Here is a 12,894-nt window from a genome sequence, read left to right as displayed (position 1 = left end):
AGTAACACTGTATGAGGTGAGAGGCACATGATTCAATTCCTATGTGTTGTGTTTCAGGGTTTCCACTGTACAAACCGATGCATTTTCCATTTTCTTTGCTGTTTGTATATGTGTAAAAACAGGGGAAATGCACGGTGTAGTCAGTGGTTTTTATAAATAATCTAGCTGTAAATGGCCTGGGAAGTTACTAAAATAAAGTCAGCAGTGACCACAAGCCAGTGAAACGGAGTCAGCCCAGCTCAAAGGAACCAGTCCACGCATCCAGTGTGGCATTACAAATGTAACTTCTTGCGCAACCCTTGACTTGACTGCCCTTTTATCTGTGTTGCCTCTTCCTGATAACATCCAGCCTCTCGCTCACTCGGGCCCCCCTCCGAAAAAAGATGGACAGTTTGGTCACGCAACAAACACACGTCATTGGTCACATTTCGACACTATTTGCCTTCGCTCAGAGCACACGGTGTGTGTGTGTGTGTGTGTGTGTGTGGGGGGGGGGGGGGGGGGGGGGGGGGGGTTTGTTAAATAAATGTCCTCAGGTTTTTTTCCATAGCAGGTCAAACGTGGGATGGCCTGCGGGCCAGAGTTACGCAAGCGCCTAGATTGCCCCAGCAATACACCTGTTTTATTAGAGCAGTGGATTGCCGTGTGCCAGGCTGAATGGGCTCATCCAGGAGACCTTTACCTTGATATCTGTCCCGTCAACACAGTGATAGTGGTGCTTATCGGAGACATCCTTTTATCAAAATGCAGGGGGGGGGGGGGGGGGTTTATGTCCAAGAACTCCATCATTGATCCCCTTATCAATAAAATGCTATCTTATTTATCTTCCCATTTCACAGGGCGATGACAAGATGAGTGTAAAAATGATTATGGCCTTCCGATGAATACGCAGCAGAGTTTGACGCTGGGACAACTTTTAGAAAACTAAAGTGAATGATTATGCATGTATGTACGTGTTTTAGTGATGATGATGATGATGATGATGATTGTGGCTGCCATGCTTTACTTACCAATTATTCTTCTGCTGCACTTGAATCAAGCCATTGCATTTGTTGTTAGCCAATCACACCTGTCCTCTTTTACCTTCTATCTTTTTTTAAGTTGATCACTCTATCTTATGTGTCGTCCGTGTTTCAACTGACATGGGCAAATACAATTTTTCACGTGCGAGTGACCTCTTCCTTTCACTTATCCGCTGCTGTTTGACCGATGCCCATGCAGTTCAATGCACTGATCGTTTGGCGCCACCGGAACTCACGCTGAGCGGACGCTGACTCAGACACATGTCACCCACAGGTACAAGTTCAGGCACAGTTTGCATTTCTGTGTTACCTTTTCCCAGCGACCTGTCGATCTTACAGAGTTTGAATATCCCCACAACGCGTGTCATTTTCTCATTGTAGACCTTGTTGACCTTGGACGATGTGTCTTGTTGGTCCAGATAGGAGGAGGCTTGGCATGAAGTAGCCACTGTTTGTCTTCCCGAAATATTTGGATGTGTCAGTTTTCATGTGGCGTCAGATTCCCCCACCTACATACACACACTTTCCTTATCCGAAGAGAGGGTCTGAAAGGACAGAGGGAGTCTTAAAGGCCCCCTGAGGCACATTTGTGATAATGGGCGGTATAAATGAACTTGTCTTGTTAGCGCTCCTACGATAGTCTCCGTATCCATGGAGCGGCTGTCAGTTATGGTAGAGATCATAAAACATGTCCAGCAGTTTCTCACACTGTTTGATAACCCGTCGCTTTGTATGAGATCAAAAGTGCAAAGTAGAGCCTGGGACCGTGTGCCACGACGATAACAATAAAGCCAGTGTTGTAGAGTCTTCTAGGACACAGAGAGAAGCGGAAGAGCTTTGATAACTCACTTATCGAGGCGGCCTCATAGACAGCGGTGCTATCTACAGCGTGTGGCAAGGCGACCCATTGTTTCATTCCACGGGAGTGATAACACCAACCCGGCCTGCACCGTCTGGGCCTTTCAGCTCCCTAATTCTACCAACCGTGTTGTTTATTCACATGCTTCGACATTTAGATTTTCAGCTGTTATTTTTCTAATATTTCCTTTGGTCGCTTTTTCCAAAATGGTTACTCATGAGACGGATCTAAACTGACTATTTACACAGGAGCCTCCACAAGAGTCAGAGTCATTCATTACTCCGTCACTAAATCCAGTGTAGAACATAAAGAGCACCACACCCGGGGTTTAAAAAGCAGTACTCAAGAGTCTTCAGCTTCCTCAGTGTTTCCATGAACACAGATGTCACAACTCTTACTTTGACAAAGTTAAGTTCACTTTCATTGTGACTCTTTTCTTATTCCTGGTATGACTAACTTAACTGGAAAGTGCTAAAACTTTGTGTAACAATAACACAAGTAGAGGAATATCGGTTATAGAGCAATATCTGTCTAAAGATTGCTAACATTAGCCACCATGAGCTAGTGGTCATACCAGACCAAGCATGACAGTAGAAGCAACAATGTATGAATTCAACTCTTTGTTTATAACGGGACATTTTTTCTTTCAAAAGTGACACAGTCATGCTTTAAATTGAATTAATGTATTAACAGCAAGCATTATGACATGTTACACAAGGGCCTCACCTACATAGAACAAGATGAGGATGATTGTACTGTACATGAGGGGTCTGCATGGCCAAACCAGTGACGTAGCTTGCTGTAGCAGCTTTGCATTAACTGTGAGGTTAAAACTTAATCACGCCCTCAAAGCATCGCAGCCGGCTGTCACACATTGTCCGTGCACAACACAGTCCAACTCCGGCTGATGTACACTCGAGGGCGCACAATGTTACCGGCTGTTGTAAGTACACACAAACAAAAGCCGACGAATGACAGCTTGTTCATGTAAAACTATCGTTGTACTGGATATCTCTCTGTGAGTCTCTAAAATGTCAGAACAGTATTTGCAAATATGGTGTCCAAGGAAAAAAAACACAAGACCGCCAGAAGTATAAACGGTGAAGTAACACCGAGAAGAGATCGGAAATGAAACTCTCCTAATCACCTTTGCAGAGAGCTGTACTTTTTGGCTTTTCTTTTTTTCCCCACTGGTCAAGTCTGAGGCTCACTTGTAATGGAAAACACGCAAAATAAAACATTTGCTACATCTAGAAAGTGAGCAGACACAGGTCCAGAGTGGTTTTTGGCACAATTTCACCCACTGACAAGGTGCATTGTGTAACATGTTTATTTAAAAATATTAGGAACAGCAGCGTAACCCACTGAAATGTACGCCAAAAATGGACAAATTACACACATATCAAAAACCTCTTAAAACAATATTGTGTAAAACAGCCATAAAAACAGTAATAGTACACATGAAAAAGCTACCAAAGGATGATTGTCCTCTGAGGTCTGATGAAACAGGATCACATTGGAGGGAACTTGATTTGTGGATTGAAATTGAGACTTGATTGGTGGTGCGGTTAGCTTGAAAACCCTAATATCTTCTACCAAACGCTTTTCTGTACGTATCCAAGTGCAAAATGCATCTGCTAAACTATAAAAATACAGAACTGCTACAAAAATATACATTACATCGCACCTTTGTTTGACACCTTTGTCTCAATCTGTAACTAAAATAAAACATTCTAGTAGGATATTCAACTCGGTCTGTGCTTTGGCAACAAGGTGTTCAATCGACTTCTCATGCTACAGCTTCTGGTCTTGCCTCTTCCAAAGATTTCAGAATAAATCTATAGTTCACAACCAGAAGGCACTGAGATCACAGAGAGGCGGAGCTCTTCCCATTTCTCTGGTCGGTGGGTCAGAAGGTCTCATCGTCTGACTGCCCCCCCAGAGACCTGATCTGCTCCACAATCTCCCTCCCAGGATAGAAGCCTCCCTCTGACTCTGCCTGACCGACTGTCACTAGCCTTCCCTTTCCCCTGTTCCTTGACCCCACCGACCCCGACATGTCACTCATGATGTCACTAACACTTGATCCTACGGACAATCCCCTGTGAGACCCGCTGCTGTGGGAGGAATGGCCGGGAGCGTAGCTGCTGCTGTAGCTGTGTCCGTGGGAGCCGTTGCTTCTGTGGGAGCTGCTGTGGTTGCTCTTGGGGCGGCTGGACTGAGGCTGAAAAGTCTTACTGGAGGGAACCATGTCGAAGGAGTTTTGGCTACGGAAGCTGCGCTCAGAACCTGAGTCATGCTGGCTATCAAGCTTTGAATATTTGTCGGGTTCCTCTTCTCCACCGACACCGGGGTCTTCTGCAGGCCGGGAGGCCTGACTGAAGGTCAAATCTAGCAGCCTGTCGTCACGCAGAAACTCCCTGACAGAGGACGGAGGTCTGGGGGGGATGGTGTCAGCCGGTCTACCCGGGGGAGCAGGCAGGACGCCGCCTACCTAAAGACAGAAGTTGGAGGTTTGATGAGAAAAATGGAGCAACAGACAAAGTATTAAAAGAACCTCTTTAGGAACTATTACAAATCACCAGAAGACACCATAATACAGGCAATACTCAAAACGTGAGTTATCTGTGTAACCCCGGTTCACCGAGTAGCATGAGCGACATTATGGGATACGCTCCCTTAAGGAGCCATACTTGGTGGCATCAAAAATATAGATCTTCAAATTTGAGATTTTTATACAATATGTCAAATGTATCTCATTTCATAATGAATCAATATCAGTTTTTTCCTCTATAATGAATATTATGAATGAATATTACAAACATATATTATTGATTTATCAACAAGCTGCATGAGACGATGTTTCATCTGCCTATGGCTGACATGTCGCAGATACGGAGCGACATGAGTATCCCATTGGAGTCGTGCATAATGTCCACTATAAAATGTCCACTAATCCTTCGTCTTGTAGCTCTGGTTTGGTCCACCAAGTCCTGAAATAAATAAAATATGTGATTCTCTTTCTAGATGTTAAACTCATCCGTCGGGCAGGTAGCGCTCACTGTGAGCTTATTGGCTGCCTGTGGGTTTTATGTTGGGAGTTCAGGGCGAGCTGTTGGGAGTCAAATATACAATCTTTATTAAAAGCTCCGATAAAGGAACATATGAGAAGTGAAAACATTAACAGTAAAATGAAATCCAAACAGCGTTGAATGGGAATTGTGTGAGAACGAAACTCTATTTTGATTCGGGGTGAGTAACAGATCACCGGGTGGGTTACGGCAACACGACACAAAGAAATGATGGGAACTGACCAGAGATGCATAATGAAACTGAAACACTCTTTAAACTCGATGCAGTTCAGCAGCGTTGCAGGCAAGGAGGCAAGTTTGTGGTGCTGTTAGAATGCAACATATGGATTTTTGGGGTTGTTAACAAACTCAATGCGAACATGAAACTGAAGGTATAACACCATCACGTCAAACATCTCCCAATCATCGCCTTTGCATACCCTCATTGAAGACGGCGCGTCAGTCTTTGCCTCCCGATGCTCGAACCCTCCAGGCAGCGACGCCGCACCGTCCGTACCGTCCACATGCGGTCCTACTGTGGAGGAGAGCTGAGGTCTTCCTGGAGGGGGGAAATCTGACTTGTTGATTCCAGCCATTGAAGCGAGCTGACCAAGGCTACAAAAAAAAAAAGAAGAGGTGAAGTCAATTTAAGTTAAAGTAAAGGGCATATAAATGTCATTCAGGCACTACTGAAGTGTATGCCGAAATAATCCGAGAGGGTGAGGCTACCCTTTTCCCATGTAAATGGAATGAGAGGAGGAGGAGGAGGCCAGAGCCATTAAGATGAAGTACTTGAAGATATAAGTGGTAGTAGATGCCCTGGGAAGAATGGCATCCATAGCTACAAGCCTATTTGCGCATTTTTGGCGTGCTTATACTGTAATATTGCAGGATTATAAAGCAATAGTTTACTAATACAAGCTTTCCTTATACGTGTTTCCAAAATGAGTATGAAGCGCTGCTGACTAATGAGCAGGACTGCAAGGATACTGGTGTGATTGTGTTCACTGAATAAAAAGAAGAAGCGACTGACCCCCACCTATTTACTGCACCTTATGGTCTCGGTTTCACAACAACTCAGCATCCTTTAAAGGCCATGGACCATGAAACAGGGTGAGCCATCATAGAAAGTCATTCAAATCACAATAAATAATGACAGAATACAGCAAAGGACAGCGGTGGTTGTGTCACAGTGAAACTCTTTTGAACTGGACCCAGTGCCAGGTTTCTAACTGGAGGCAGCCAACCGGACCAGAACAAACAGACCGGTGTTTTTAAAGGGCATCTCAGAACGAAACAGAAATCCTCCATCTACAGGAAAGAGACAATGTACAAAAGGTAGCCCAGCCGTTTGCCATTTACGCTCAGTCACATGAGAGGCTGTCCTTTTCATGAACTATACAATCTTTGTAAAAAAGAAGCATTTGCTACTTCTTTAATGTAAAAAAAAAAGAAGAATGATATGATTGTAAGTTAAGTACCCTCAGCAGTTTTAATGAAATGAGCTTTCTTAAGGCATCACACCGAACTAAAACAATGACAGGAAAATAGATGAATGGATGATTACAATTGTTACGGTCGTCCTACAATAAATACAGTTAAGTATAACTAACTAAGTTAGATAAAGGAAGGCGGGATGAGATAAACATTAATAGTTTTAATTGAATCCAAACAACTTTCTGTTGGGGATCCTGTCGGCACAGGGTGAGTAACAGATCACCTGGTGGGGAAAGCAGACGTGAGGATGGAAAAACTGAATGACCAGAGAGGCATAATGAAACTGAAAGTTGTAGAGTCGAACAAAGACGCTCTTTGATCCACCTCAACCCAGACCCAAATCTACACGGTCCGAGTCAAAAAGAGAAATTTTGTTCTGGCCTGTTTAAAGAAAACCCACCCGGCGTCCTTGAGGAGATCCAGGAAAGCGTGGAACTTGGTAAACGAGCTCTCAATGCTCTCGAGGACCGCTTCATCTTCAAGAGCGCTGAGAGCGGGCGCTGCTGATGCAGAGCCGGTGGCTGCAAGCGCCTCCGACAGGGAGAGGTTGTTGTCACGAAGACGGGCGCTCTCCAACTCACACTGCATAGAAACGACCAACAGACAGAATAAAAGGGCGTCTTGAAGCCAGGCTCTCGTTTCTTCATTTACAAAAACACTGACATGAACATAATGCAGCACCGAGAGATAAAACTAACATCATCATCCAGAACCCGCTTCAGTGTGGCTGACCCACCCTCAAGCTAACTAAAGCTATGACAATAAACTGGTGAGACAAGTAGCAGTGGAGGAAAACAGAAGAAAAATAAATCATATGTTAGTGTCTTTGAAATGATCATCACCTCCATGAGCCTCGACTCAGCTTTCAGTCTGGCTCTGCGCTCCTCTGCCAGCCTCAGACGACACTCCTTTAGCTCCATCTGCAGGGCGAACACACACACACAAATACACGCCACGCTCCAAGTTCTTCAAAGTCCCAAAGCGTTGCCTTTTTCCTGTACACAAACCTCAAAATGATGAAGATGCAACTCACCTGCATATGATTAAACTTCCGCCCGGTGATCCTGTCCTCGAGGCCAAGAGAAGGTGGTCCCTGCTCCACCACCACTTCTTCTTCTTCTTCTTCTTCGTCTTCCTCACCCTCCTCTCCCTCTGAATCAGACTCCACAGTAACCTTCACGGTAGCTGCACCCTGATGAGAACCATGTATTTTCAATAGATGGTGGAAATACAGTTTGGCTATACTTGACAGGGTACTGATCCATTTCTACAAACGCTTTCATTCATTTCTACAGTAACACACTGTCCGTAAACACAAGAGAACTCACCTGAAAGCTTTGATCCGTCACACAACCTCCAGGAGGCATACCTCTGCAACAAAGGCATCCATCAACGCAATATCAGTCTTTGATTCTCTGAGAGACACCTGGTGAAAGCTTTGTCAATAAAGGAGGAGTAATCGTGTGACATAAATGGATAGTATGTTCTATTCTGGATGCTTGTGGAGACGTGTTTCGTAAATGCAGCCAAAAACTGTTTTAGAAATAATAAATACGATGTGTTATGAACGGAGTACATTGGTTTCGCCGGCAGCTCCTCACCTCTGGCGCCCAGCTCGTGCAGCAGCACGCCAAGGCACATAACCGGAGGGGGAAGAGGGCTTCTGTGTCTGCGCATCGCCTGAACGATGTCCTGCAGGAGATGTTCCTTTACGAGCAGCTGCACCAGAGAGAGAGAGAGACAGAAAGAGAGAGGGAGGGGGAGAGAGAGATAGAGAGAGACAGAGAGAGGTATTAAGTTATGAGACAGCATGGCTCTCTTCATCTTTTCATATTTACTACAGGGTATCTGAACCAAAGGTATCTAACATTTTGACATTCTATTGAAGACATCTAAACCATATCACACACTTTCTTGCACTGGCCAGCAGAGTTCTTACCATGTCTCCAGATGACTTAAAAGCCAAGAGGTGAGAAGTCAGAAAGAGACAATTTGAGTACGAGATAATAGACACGATCTCAAACAGCTCGAACGCTGAAGCTTGTGTTCACTTGTGCACAGGCTGGAGACATGCGGATGTGCATTTCAACTTTGTTGAAATGGAAAATCAGAAATCCTTTAAAGTTCGCAACTTAGACAGTTTAGGTCAGCGTGGGAAAATGAACCTTTATAGACACTTACAGCCACAATATGAGATACTTTATGAGCCTGGTGAGGAGCTGAGGTAAAACCTTTCTTTATGTTGATAAAAAGACAAGATATATATTTCTATAGGACGATTATGTGGCCACCATCACAAACTCAATATATTTTGTCTGTCTGTCTGAAATCACAGACAGGTGTCTATAATGTAGCTTTGAGAGAAAACAAAACAAAAATGTGTACTCCTACCGATCCTAAATGTAGTTTTTCCTCTGAGTGTGCCGGGTAGTGCTCGCCTCTTTGGACCAGAAGCTCTCTGTGGCTCTGAGGCTGCAGGCTTGATCCAGCAGTACTGCAGCACAACATGAGGAAGACACAACTATGAAGCAATCACGCAAGAACACCACTCATTCCTTTAGACTCTGAATGATGGCATTAGCTCAAGACACTCACCTCCGATGACTGTCTGTCAGCATTCATCAGCACTTTCTCTAGTATAGTTTGGATTAGGACCCTGTCTGTAAAGGAAAAAAAATGTTTTTCTTCACATTTTTGGGTTTTCAGATACGTGTCTGTACAGTATTGAAGTAATTACAGAGTTATGGAGCAATAATAGCATTTTGCCAGTATGAAAACAGTACTTTTGAAACTGGGTTAGAATTAGAATGGAATAGGGACACACAGATAAATATAAATCCAACAGTGCGCTAGCTGCACCTAGAGGCTACAATGTTTATTACACCCACAATTTCAAAAGTGCTGCGTGGAACAAACAACGTACCGATAATGCATCACATTGGCAGAAGTTCTATGCCGTGTGAACAAAAGGTGGAAAATGTTTTGAGCTTCAGGCAACTTCTTACCAATTAAAGGGTTACTGCGAATATCCAGTACGCAAAGAGCAGTGTTAGTTTTCAAGGCTTCCAGCAGACGACGAGCTCCTTCGTTGGACAGACCGCACCTCTGCAGGTCCAAAGCTGTTCAACCAAACACAAAACAGACACAGAAACCCTGAGAAAAAAAATCCTACGACGAGGACAACAGCGACAAAGACAAACAAACTTTTTTGTCTCGTTGCATTTCTTTCAAACCCCCACACCAACTGACCTTTAACCCACAGGTCCTCTGCCACTTCATGTGCAAGCGCAGCGGCACCCCGGTCCCCGATCAATGTGTTACAGTTCAGGGTGACGCGGCGGAGACCTCCCATTCCCTCAAACTGTGGCTTTCGATACCTCAGAGACTCGGCCCATGCAGTACCATGCCTCTGCATTCCCTGATGCTGAGAATAAAAAATGCATTCTTATATTTATATATATATATATATACACACACACATGTATAGTCCAAAACGCATTAAAATAGTATGGTTGGTAAAGTCTTAGAAAGTACATATCACACCTTGATGATGTTGGCCATATGCTCTGCTCCTCTCCACGTGAGATTGCATCCTGTAAAATCTACCGTCCTGATGCTCGTAGAATACTTCACACTTTGGCAGATGACTGAAACATATGGAAAATGGAAGGTACATGCTCACACACAGTACAATCCTTTGAAGGCTTTCGGGAACTAACACTGTGAGTATACATACCCTCTAAGCCCTCATCAGAGATCGGACAGTTAGCCAGAGATAAGTTTTCCAAGACAACACTTTTTGAAAAACCCTGAAATAAAAACAAAACACATATTTTTAGTTTTTACCAGATTACACAGAGATATGAAGAGAAAAGTATTTAGAAAATGCTAATGAGCTTATGATTCTGTGCCCGTCTCTCTAAATAACTAAACAAATAACAATATAATGGTGTAAAGGTCACTGTTTGCACTGCCGATCACATTCTCAAGCTTTCTTTTTACCTTTGTCAAGGTGACGAGGTCCCTCTCCCTCAGTGGAAGTCCATTGAGCTGCACAGTCTTGAGGTTGGGAGAGACAGCCAGACACTCTCTCAGGGCCTTGCACAACTTAAATGTCATGTCCTTAGAGCGAATGGCTGGGATCCTCTTCTTGAAGCTAGACTTATAGTACCTTCTATCTGAAATGGGTGGTGATATGATTACTGTTTGATATGCAGAATTGGCAAATTATTCCAGTTTCAAGGTTGAACATTCTAATTCTACTTATCCTGTACTTTCAATAACATGAGTGATATAAGAAACAAAAATTCCCCACTGTTGCTTTTGGTATCAGGTTTATTTTCAGGCCTTACCTGTGTCTCCAGACGCCAGACTAGCTTGGTATGTGCTACTTATTGCAATGTGGTGAAGGTGTTTGTTGATGCAGATGGAGCTGAGAATGGGAGGCCAGTCTGTGAGTTTGACCCTGTCTCCATTAAAGTCCAGCATCCCCTTGTCAAGGTTCACCTTAACAGCCGGGAGAGGGACCGACTCCTGTCTGGCACAGGCAAAGTCATAGTACGCCATGAAGTCCTGGGCACCCCGCCGCCGAATCTGAGCACTATCTTGAATCATCTTTGACCTAGGGACAGTAATATTATGGAACAATATTATATGAACAATAAGAACAATTCATGGTTAATAATGCCATGATGAGATATCATAGACTTCTTTGGTGCTAATGGGAAAACTGCTTTAAAACATCGACATTTCAGGTACTTATACTGCCACTTCCAAAAAAACATTTTTTCTGGTCGTATTAGTAAATATTTTTATATCTGTTAAAAAAGATGGTGTTTCGATATACAGGTAGGGTAATACAATGTGATAGGTGTTACCTAAAATGGTAGAGACTAATATAGGCACATATGTTTCATAGCTCTGTTATTAGAAACAGATAGTAGTGATAGTCTATAGCTGTGTCTGTAACGCTACACCTCTCCTGTCACTGCCTTTCCTCCATAGCTGACCTCCCTTTAAACATAACGGGCCACATATTTCAGTGCATTTCCACGTCAACGTTAAACCTCACATCAATTCATAAGCTGAAATTAGTTTCCCGTATTCATTAGAGACGAAGTAGAAGTGCACTGTGTAGTAGTCAGCGGTAGCTAACGAGTGGCGTTAGCAAGCTAGGCTCCTAGCAACCGTTGGTAGTGGAGGAGAGTAGCAGACTCTAGCTGCTGTCGAGCCCCGTACACGGTCATGTTTTAACTGTTCTTTCATGTATTATTAAACATTGACTCCAACTAAAACGAATTATTTTACCTTCCACGTATGACCGAAGGCTGTGTCGTCGTAGCTCTGCTCCCTCGGTGGTCCTTGGCCACAGTTTGACAACTTTTGTTATTGTTGACGATGTGCACGAGCGCTCAAAAGTGGCGCTTGTTGTGTCAGTGAAGCCCCGCCCACATCTCTTCTTCACTGTGTTCTATGTGAGTTCATCCAGAGTACTGCCGCCACCTACCGCATTGGAGGTATAAGACTTCTACGATATCAGATGTGTTTGAGTGGAACGTCTTGTAAAATGATGGTTTTAGTTTTGTGTGGCAATATCAGAAAAGTGAAAGCAGAAGGAATGCTCAAGATGCTCTGTTTAAAACTCATTTAAATGTATTTATGGATGACAAGAAAGTGTACAATAGATGTTATATGCTAAATGAACCCATAATGTATTCCAAGAGTACAGGCATTATTTATAATCAATTTAATGGAGATATATAGTATCCTAAGAAAGAAAAAAAGATACTTGGTAAGTGCTATTATTAAAGCGTTAACCCTGATTATTGGTGAACGCTGACTTATATCACCTTTGATAAGCTTTCAGGATCATATGATAATTATGGTAATATGATTCTATATTATTTCTGCACATGCACATTTGCATATATATTTGCACAATGCATATACAATATTGTAATCTACTGTAGTATATACAGTAGTATATGTGCTTTTAAAAATGAATTTCCTTATTTATTATTCAATTGAATGTCTTTTATTATAAACAGTTCTTAGTCTCAGCCTGTTCTTGCGCTGCAGTAACATGTGAATTTCCACCAAAGGGGATCCATAAAGACTTATCTTAGTTTATGTGTTGTCTAGATTAATACATCTATTACTATACAACAACAAACAAAAGAAAGAGTTTGGTTTCATGTTGGCCTAAATTATAAAAGTGGAACATAATACGTGACTTTTAACATTAGTATTCATATCATAATAAGGATTTGAACCATATCATCAAGCCCTGATTGTAAATTCCGTAATTATTTGGCTGAATTATTTGGGTCAAGTTCATCATTGTGTAGTTTATTAGGTATCACAATCAATTGGTTAAGAGGTGCATTTAGATGTAACGTGTTATGGCATAGAAAAGTTTACATGTTAGAAATAATTACAGGGGTTC

At 42.9% G+C, this 12,894-nt stretch overlaps 1 protein-coding gene across 1 annotated transcript; it reads right to left on the bottom strand.

The window, feature by feature from the left end:
• Positions 1–3,263: 3,263 nt before the first annotated feature.
• Positions 3,264–11,877, bottom strand: cep78 (centrosomal protein 78). The gene is made up of 16 exons (XM_079160882.1): positions 11,757–11,877; positions 10,802–11,070; positions 10,452–10,627; positions 10,186–10,258; positions 9,993–10,096; positions 9,699–9,873; positions 9,455–9,568; positions 9,045–9,109; positions 8,841–8,943; positions 8,051–8,168; positions 7,778–7,820; positions 7,483–7,641; positions 7,292–7,369; positions 6,850–7,031; positions 5,393–5,567; positions 3,264–4,375 (listed from the first exon to the last, which is right to left on the bottom strand). The coding sequence occupies exons 2-16, from the start codon at positions 11,061–11,063 to the stop codon at positions 3,791–3,793; spliced, it is 2,412 nt and encodes an 803-aa protein (XP_079017008.1). The 5' UTR covers positions 11,064–11,070; positions 11,757–11,877; the 3' UTR covers positions 3,264–3,790.
• Positions 11,878–12,894: the final 1,017 nt, after the last annotated feature.

Source organism: Pholis gunnellus, assembly GCF_910591455.1.
Source record: "Pholis gunnellus genome assembly, chromosome: 6".
Taxonomy (NCBI): domain Eukaryota; kingdom Metazoa; phylum Chordata; class Actinopteri; order Perciformes; family Pholidae; genus Pholis; species Pholis gunnellus.
The sequence above is the reverse complement of the archived record's forward strand: the minus strand, read 5'-3'. Positions and strand labels throughout refer to the sequence as shown.

What these genes read in the sequence shown, in the direction of transcription:
- cep78 (XM_079160882.1), bottom strand. Translation starts at nt 11,063, where the DNA reads ATGATTCAAGATAGTGCTCAGATTCGGCGGCGGGGTGCCCAGGACTTC. An exon ending in AAAAACTACATTTAGGATCG is followed by an intron (nt 8,169 to 8,840) that starts GTAGGAGTACAC and finishes TCTCTGGTGCAG; the next exon opens with CTGCTCGTAAAGGAACATCT. An exon ending in GCACGAGCTGGGCGCCAGAG is followed by an intron (nt 7,821 to 8,050) that starts GTGAGGAGCTGC and finishes CCTTTGTTGCAG; the next exon opens with AGGTATGCCTCCTGGAGGTT.